Source organism: Trachinotus anak, unplaced genomic scaffold, assembly GCF_046630095.1.
Source record: "Trachinotus anak isolate AG129_WGS33_773 ecotype Australia unplaced genomic scaffold, CSIRO_AGI_Tana_v1 ptg000001l, whole genome shotgun sequence".
NCBI lineage: Eukaryota > Metazoa > Chordata > Actinopteri > Carangiformes > Carangidae > Trachinotus > Trachinotus anak.
The window spans coordinates 7,357,046-7,366,581 of record NW_027273852.1 but is presented as its reverse complement, the minus strand read 5'-3'; the positions used below and the strand labels follow the sequence as shown (position 1 = coordinate 7,366,581).

At 38.9% G+C, this 9,536-nt stretch overlaps 1 protein-coding gene across 1 annotated transcript; it reads right to left on the bottom strand.

The window, feature by feature from the left end:
- Positions 1–4,666: 4,666 nt before the first annotated feature.
- Positions 4,667–9,016, bottom strand: sumo3b (small ubiquitin like modifier 3b). Its single transcript, XM_071468889.1, has 4 exons — positions 8,857–9,016; positions 8,137–8,265; positions 7,895–7,966; positions 4,667–5,320 (listed from the first exon to the last, which is right to left on the bottom strand). Exons 1-4 carry the CDS (start codon positions 8,875–8,877, stop codon positions 5,255–5,257), a joined length of 288 nt encoding a protein of 95 aa, XP_071324990.1. The 5' UTR covers positions 8,878–9,016; the 3' UTR covers positions 4,667–5,254.
- Between the last annotated feature and the right edge of the window lie 520 nt (positions 9,017–9,536).

The following is a 9,536-nucleotide window of genomic DNA, read 5'->3' as shown; positions in this document are numbered from 1 at the left end:
ATTTGATCACTTCTAATGATGACTGCACATACAGTAAACTCGGAGAAGCAAATCTAAATAAATGCAGGTGAAACAACACCTGTAACACTTAGAGTCACTCAACAATCACTGTGTTAACAGGTATTTGACTGATAAATCAAAGTTTAGGTGTGAGCGCACACAGTGAGCTCACAGCACTGGGCTCCTCTCTGAACTGCAGGTCTGTGGTGACAGGACAGAAGTACTGCTCTGTATCTGAAGTGTCTACAACACCTAATCAGCTTTAACATGATACGTTCCTACCATTTAAACATGCATTTTCTTGGAGATCATGTACACAAATATGAAATCGTGACGACCGTATAGTTTGAATATGTTTTTTGGTGTGTGTGTGTTTGGGGATTTTGGCTGCTAAAGATGAGTAAATATGCCTCCAAAATCTGGTAACTGCTGCTGATTTTTGTACGATTTTTCAAAATATTAAGACGTGTGTGAATTTTTTTTTCCACAGACTCAGTCACACTAACTGACACACCTTCAAAGTAAAGAAAAGTCTGCAGCAAACATAAAAGTCCACCAGGTAAAAAAAAAACACTCACCTGCTTTGGATTTAAGAAAAAGCCCTGAAAACAGCAGCTGTGGTCGTTCTGGATTCCAGAGGTGTCCAGTTTTTACAGGAGAAAAAAGCATCACAACATCTATTTAACCTCCTCAGAACACCTTGCACTCCTCCTCTGTCCACCTGTATGAGTATTAGTTCAAAACACTCAGACTTTTTTTACAGGAAGATTCCTAACTGAGTAAAATGACCTGGAAGTGTATAAGTGGCAACCCTGATAAGAGCAGGGTGAATTCTCAAAATCAGGGGTTTCCAAAGTCTGAGACTGTGGGCTTCCTGTCAGACAAACCTTGGAGAGAGGCACCCCCTCACCCTATTGCTTTGTTTCGCTCACCATAATCCCTCTTTTAACCAGGTGAAACCAAGCAGTTACCATCACTATAGAAACCATTAACTGCAGCTGGGCACACAAAACCAATTCAGATCAGCTGATTAGACTTGCACACACACAAGCATACAGATACACAGATAAACCGATACGCAGGGACACAAAGACACACACTTACAAGCTACCTGATCCCAACCAAACCAGCAGCCCAGAGCACCATTCATCCATTAATCATTGTAGTTTAGCTCCAGCTGTTACTGAAACAATGTAGTTTATTGTACCTAAACTTTTAGAGGCGATAAAGTCGAATTAGTTCTGGGCAAATTAACAACACATACTGCACATTGTGCATTTTGCTTATATTTACATAGTTTAATGAACCACAATGGTTGTAAGAAATATGCACTACATCTTTTTACAGCAACAGATATTCAAGAGATATTCTGATGAGTTACATCCTTAGGGGCATTTAAGCGTTCCAGGGAAATACCAGCCAGAGACACGAGGTTGGAATCAACAAAGTTGTCATCTGCACCTCAATCCACCAGGGCCAACAGGGGAATGGATTCGCCGCTCAGGAGAAAGGTGGCATTAAACTGCACACAGAGGATGATGTGTTTTGGCAGAGGTGGAGGAGCTGCTCATCAATATCCCCCCACTTACTTATCAGCCTAATCTTTTGGCCAAAGGGGACAAGGAAATGACGGGCCTGGCCGCAGTAAAGGCACAGTTTAGAGCACATGCGATGCTGTCACTCAGCAGGAGTGAGTTAAGCTCTCCCCAACTACAGGGGTTCCTCTGGAGAAGTGGATGGTGAAGAGCCGAAGGATCGGCTGGGGGCATCCTGACTCTCGGAGCTCACTCGTAAAGGGGGTCTGGACAAGGGGGTGGAGAGTGGAGGCTTGTGGGCAGCTAGCCTTCTCTCTACTGTTCATGAAGACAATTACCTAAGTGGGTTGCTAGTGAGATAAGGGAATCAAGGCTATCTGTCTTGTCTCCAGCCGCTAACTCATCCTCCATGTTCTCATCCAACCCATGAACAAAAACACCCTGAAGAGAGGTCCCGTCCCACACACTCCCTGCAGCTAGAATCCTACATTCAATAGAGTAGTCTGCAACTGGCCTGAGGCGACTAGAAGCCTCCTCGCCTTGAATGGGGCGATTAAAAACCTTTCTCAGTTCAGCCGTGAAAAGAGAGTAGGAGTTACAAACAGGAGAACCCCTGTTCCTGTTCTTGACCCGTGATCGATCTGAAGTATTCGTTCTAACGTCTGACAAAAATGATAAATAGTTTTTTAAAAAATGCCGGCCTTATACTTATGTTTGTGACACTGAAAGTTACCTTGACTGATCCAATAGCATATTTCTCCTAATAGATTTGTCATGTGTGTTGATGGACTCATCTGTCACGTTACAGTCCTACACACCAGCAGAGATGGACAGAGAAAGGCCAGACTTCAGCTGAAAGGTCCAGCTTGTGTCCTTCATCTTTTCTTCTCCTCACAGGATCCATAAGGTGGCCAAAGTTTAGGCAAAAAGGCTGAGTGTCTGTTTATTTCCATTTTATCAATGAAAATAAAGCAAAAAAAAGAATATCCTAAAAGCAGCGGAGACAAAGCTCCATTCTAATATTCTTGTTTGGAAACTTGCTGCCTCTGATTTGTTAATGAACTTATGTGAAACGACCTTATTGTGATATAATGATGAAGTAACTGGGAACTACTCAGTAGCAACTCTGTTTGATTGATCACTTTACTGAGCAAAGCTCTGCAATCTGTAAAATACCACTTAAACCACAACCGAGCAATTTATGGTTTAACATAGCCTGTTTTACGTGGGTTTTATGGGGCAATGTTTCATTTATCATGCGATGATGTCTTTTGTATACCGTACACTGTACCACCTCTGGTAGTTACAATAAATACATGCATGTGACTGTGCAGCTGGACTCAATCCATCTATTATCTTGTCACCATAATAAACAAATTGTACTTACGCTGACAGCAGAGCAGCACATGACACAAGCCAGACAATGAATGAGCTTTTAAACAACAATAACACAAAGTGTCTTTCTATGAACTGCAGGGAGAAAAACAGCTGAGGGTATTTGCTGCCTCACACTGACGCAGCTGATCAGGAATATAGGTTAACATCAGTATCTTTGACTCTATCTTCAAGTAGGCTTCACATAGTCCTCACATAGTTTGAGATAAAAAAAAAAAAAAACTCCCAGCAATATGAATTATAATAATCTTTTCCTTAAAATATGTTTTCAGATTAATCAGTTTTACTTTTAGAGGGCTGCATTTCACCAAACACAACATATTCTCCTTTGTGCATTAGAAACCAGAGACAGTTTGAATATATGGGAGGAGACGGCACCTTGCAGCTGCATCTGAGAAGTCTGGGGAAATACGAGTGGCTTCAGACATCTCCATAAGGGAATGTAAAATGCAAAGGAGGTGCCAAAAATAAGGGCAGCACAATCAGACCTCTGTGTAAGGAACCTCACAGGAAGTTCATTTGCTGCTTAGTTTAGCAACATCTGTGAAATGAAGTTATTTTAAATGAGGAAGCTCATGAAGTTATACCCTTCACAGGGTTGGAGTGGAGCAACAAATGTGGCTTTGTCTTGTGCTTTAAGGGGTGGAGAAGAACAACACTGCCCTCTAATGTGTGTAAAGTGTATTACCCAATCTAGACGTAATTGTTTTGGTTTTAACACAAGACAAATTTTCTCTCATATTTACAGTTTAATTCCACCAACTTTTTTTAAGGAAGACTACAAAGATCATTTACTTATGGGCTTGAACAAATTCACCTCTGTTTCAGGGCTTCACATCTGGAAACAATGACACTTAGTTTCCACAATTATGTAAATTAGTGGCCACAATATTTATTTGCAATTCTGGTTACACAATTCAGCTGCCACTGGTCAAACCACAACTCAGTATTGGAACAACACTCAGCCTGCAGTGCTTCCTCTACCAGAGGCCTTTTTATAGCTGCATAGTCATTTACACCCAAGAGCTGTATATTTTAAAACATTTGCCCTGCTTTGTGTAGTGAGGCATAGCTAAAAGAGTAATTTTACAGCAGGTCCACACAAATGGATGCTAATATATACTTCAAGAGGCTGAGTATCAAACTATATTTATTGTATACAGTATAGGGACAACAAATAATGTACAAGTAAAAAAAAGAAAAGAAAAAGAAAGAAAAGGTGAAATATCTGCCAATGTCACCCTGCAAATCTAGCAAATGTTAACTTTTAAAATGAAGGTGGACATTCTTACAAGATTTCTAGCGACACACAAGTCCAACAAACTAATCTGTTGATTATATGGATAGATTTGACACAAATGTATTCAAATTGGAAACACAGCATTGACTCAATATTCAATAGTGAAATATATAGCTTTAGATGAAACATTTCTAGACTGCTAAAGGTCCTGAAAAAGTGGGGAAAGACCACGGTTACAGAGTGACAGTAACCTTTTACATCTACATCTCATGACAACCAAACCCTTTTTATAAAAGAACACTATTCATTTAGAATTTTTGGTCCAGAAACATTACTGTACTTTATTTACCATTCAGTTAATTCTGCGTTGAGTGTGACAGTATTGAGGTAAACCATTCATATTGATATTTCTCAGCACAAGCATTTTTTCATAGCAACTGTAAAATGTAAGGTGGGTATGGATACATTAAGATAATTTAAATGTTTCTTTTTAAAAAAAAAACAAACAAAAAAAAAAAACACACTAAAAGTGTGTTACATAAGAAAAATGTTACGCCTTTCTGATCAATGGAGCAATTAACAAATGGTTCACATGCAGCAGTTTTCATCAAGTACATGAATTAAAATGAGCCCGTTTGAATGCTTACAACAGAAAACAAAAAAGAAGTCCAAAGAAAACAAAAAAGATGAAAAAATAACAAAGATTTTGGCATGTACTTTAGCTTACGATTCATGAGACATGCAGGATGTCATCGCAACATCAAAAGAACGGGTTTTTTCTTTAATTACAAGCCATATCTGATTTGAGATGTGTCTCTTCCTTGGACAATTTCTAATCATCCATTTATGTAAATAAAACATCTTAAAAAATGACCCTGCATCTCAAAGTCATGATTTGACTTCCAATTAACCCCCCCCCCCCCCAACCCCCACCAAAAAAAAAAAACACCACCCTTCCTTTATGTTGTGAACAGCCTGACATTTAGCAAAGCACAGTGGAAAAAAAAAGAAATAAGTAAAAACAGAAATAAACAAATACAACATGACAAAATGATGTGGATGTTCTTCCAAGAGTACGGTCCACTTAAGAGCAGATGCCTCCTGTCTGTTGTTGAAATACATCAATAGTGTCTTCATCCTCCATCTCCAGCTGTAAGAGCAAAGCAATTAACACTTTAGTCATTCAACAATAGAAATTGATTTAATCTATTTTACAGCATTTTTAATTATGCATAATATTCATTTTATTGGATATGGGGCTTTTAAAATGAGTTCATAGCACATGATTGTTTTTTGTTCATTTAAATTTGCTATTTTTAGGCCAATTCATTTAGGCTCATTTCTGACAGCATTTAACATTTGAACTATCTGCTGAATGAAAAAAAGGGGTTCGTTAAAGACATTTCTATATCTCTCACAGTAAGCCATTGAAAAAATAGTATCTATTGCCACCTGAAACCCTTTCAAACCTTCAGATATACAAAGGATACATCAAACATTGGTACAAAAAATTCTTCTTTGAGTTTGGTTTTTAAAAATTTCATACAAAATGTATTAAACCTCCTCTGAATTCAATCTGAATTGATCATTTTACTACAAAAAAAACAATGTGACACTGATCAACAGAAAAAAAAATGTGAGTGGAAACACTGTAGTTGATCCAACATATGCAGTGGCTTCATTATGTATATAGACCCCTTCACTTTTTCCACACATTATGTTGTAGATTTACCATTTTGACCAACAATCTACACTCAATACTCCTGCTGGTGTAGCAGGATTGATTCAGTGCTGCTGATGGGCAAAAATGGAAATTTTATTAATTAAGTCTATAACACAATAAAGTATGCCAAAAAAGGAGGGGTCTGAATACTTTTTGAAGCCATTGTATATACAGACACACAAGTGCACAAGTATTCATTCCTTTTACTAAGATGCACTGAATCATCACTGGCGCTGCCAACTTTCATTGGGGTATGACATGTCATTTTTTCAGTTCAATTCATTAGTTGTACCTGCAAGGCCCAAACATCTGGTTGTTCAATTTCCTGCCCAAACTTGATCAAGTAGACAAGCAGTATTCTTAACCGATCTGTGACACAGTTACTGACAAGTATCAACCAGGGAAGCATACGAGAAAGAGTCCAAGCCTGAGAAACTGAAGGGCTGTGTGAGAGGCCACCAACAGGCCCACTGACACTCAGGAACTACAAGGTTCTATGGCTGAGAAGGGAGACAAGCTACTCTTTAAGCAGGGGAGTGTCAAAGAGAAAGCAGTAAAATTAGGAACGAGGGAAACTCTGAAACAAGGTGAAATGTTGGTTCTGTATTTTGGTAAACATAACACTGAACATAAGTTTGGTGTACAAATACTACATAAAACATTTAAGCCCAGTGAGACCAAATGGAGGACAAACACTGTGATGTCCAGGTGCAAAAGGCTGGTACTGATTTATCTACTTACAGTGACACAAAAGACTGCTGTTGAAAATCAACATAACAGGTACAATGTGTTGTTTTTTTTTTTAAATCTCCACTGTGCTGACAGTAACAGTGATATGGTCACATAGCCCTGCAAATCACTTAGTGAACATTAAAACTGCAATTATGTAAGAGCAAACGGTGGGCTGTGAGGAAAATGAGTAATTCTATACCAGGGGTCGGCAACCTTAAACACTCAAAGAGCCATTTGGACCCGTTTCCCACAGAAAAGAAAACACTGAGAGCCACAAACAGCTTTTGACATCTAAAATGAAGATAACACTGCATATATTGTTTTTTACCTTTATGGTACTATAGTGTGTTGCATTTATGAAATCAATGACCTGCTACAGAGAAAACGAAATTTTATTTCTGCTCGCAACAAAAACATTTTGAACTCCGAAAAAAAAGACGCTGGGTTGAAGGTTACTTTCAAATAAAACACTCAATGTCTATTCGAGTTCCCCTTGTCAGCAGTGAAAGCAAATGAATCTGCCCACGTAGCATTAAATGTTCTGTTTTCTTCAAAAACTTTTCTTTTCTTGGATTTATCCATGCTTGGCCTACCGGGGGTCAAAAAGCTCAATAAATCAGGTGCCGGCGGGTGTCCCACATCCATGGTTGTGACGCATATTTCGAGCGACAAAAAATTAAACACGTTTTATTTTAATGTTACAAGATCACCATAATCTTCAAATTTAGGATAACATTTAAAATACTAACGAACTAAAATAAAATAAATTTAAATTAAATACTCATTATTTATTTTCCAAAGCCACAGAGGGCCGCAGCAGAGGGATGAAAGAGCCACATGCGGCCCCAGAGCCGCGGGTTGCCCACCCCTGTTCTATACTAACTATTTAACTCTTCATTAGAGCAAGCAGGTAGCTCAGTATATTCAGGGATAGTCTGAGTTATATGGGGAGGCTATTACAGTACTAATCATTGAATAAATAAGTTTTCAACTAACAGCCTGACTAAATGTAAACAAACAGGTCAACAGTAATAAATATATGGCTTTTAAGGTGAATGCCAAAGTTTTGTAACGCAGTGTACTGTAAACACACTAATCTATTTTGGTTTAAAAAAATAACATTTAAACATGACTGACTATTGACTTTAATAAAACACAAATGTACTTACTGTGTACCTTCAAAACTCTACAATCCAATTACCTACATGATAAGACTACATACGTTTTTACTACAGCATTATATAAATATATATATAATGTCTCACCAACCTGTGCAGGTGTATCCGTTTCATTAATTGGCTGACCATCAAACCTAAACCTTATCTGACGAATTGACAACCCCTGTAAAAGACAGAACACACACAGAGAGATCATGTTATTGACATTTTGGGCCCAATTCACTGTTAACAAATCAATATAAACATAAATTGTTTATTACACACGAATTTCAAAGTGCAAAGTTAGCACAGGGAATGCGAGGTTTCAGTTTCAGTTTTAAAGTATGAATTTACCTGTCTTTCGCAGTATGCCTTCATTAGTTTGCTGAGCGGAGTATGCCTCTTGATTTTGAACTGTACGACTGACCCGTCCTGACCAGCTACCTTCAGGTTAATGTGGTCATTCTCCGTCTTCACTCCTTCCTGCAACAAAAACCGCAATCAGCAGCAGCAACACACCGGCGTCCGGTAATGCAACGTTAATCTAAATACAACAGCAGCTACCTCAAGTGGCCAGCTAGCTTAAGCCAGCTATATTCACAAGAGCTTGGTCCTGACGACAGGTTTCATCCAAAACACCGCACACGTAACGTTGAACATTCATGTCGGAGGTTAGCATAGCAAGCTAGTCCGTGCTCAAACTGGCGCAGAGAGCCACAATGGCGCAAACGAAAGGGATAACAAATCATTCATTTCACTGGCAATCTCTGCCAAACAACATTAGCAAGCACTGCTTAATTAAACGGTGAAAAACTAACGAGTGATAGAAGCGGAGGTTGTTATTGGAGGAGCACCACAAACACCAAAAAAATCCCGTGCGCCTAAATCCAAAACATCCGCAAATTGGTGAACCTTTGTTTTCTCCATCTACCCGCTCAAATGCGGTATCTTTAGCCTAGAAGCGGGCTAGCTTAGCAGAGTGTGCTAACGTTAACTTGCGACTAGCATCATAAGCACATAACTGCAAACACACACACACACACGGCGCCTCCTTCGAAGAAACACAGCACTGACCTTTGGCTTTTCTTCGGACATGTTGCTATTTCCCAGGGACTTGTTAATAATGTGGGCACCGACGGTTAACGGTGAAGCGGGTTATCGGCTCCTCCGGCTCTTTCGTTTGGACCTGGGATTTAAAATGTGATTCGACCAAAACGGTCACGTGTTTCACTTTGCATCGGGGCCGCGGATACGGGAGCGCGCAAGCTAATTTTGCGCGCTCCCGCGAGTGGGCGAAATTCTGTGAACCAACTCTTTAGTCCAGGCCGGGGGGTGGGGGGTGGGTTCAAAATTCAACCTGTAGCTAAACCAAATCCATTGCAAAGGGAGGCAGAAACACAACAAACTTATCAACTAGATATGATTGTAATGTATATATACCTATCTATCTATCTATATATATATATATATATATATATATATATATCTGCAGTCAACAAAAGCAGATGTTGTCAATATTCAATTTATTAAAATAAACACTTATCATTCAGGGGATGAAATCTAAAACAACTTTTGAAAGGAAAGTCAAGTCAAAAAATGTTTGAAATTTGGCTAATTCAATTCACACCATCACAATGACAGTAGATTATGTAGACTTGGTTTAAAATATCCTGTATGTTCTGTAGACATGCTGCAAAATCCAACATGTCTGTGGGCCTGGGCCAGTAGGCTATAATGATTTAATAGCAAATTCT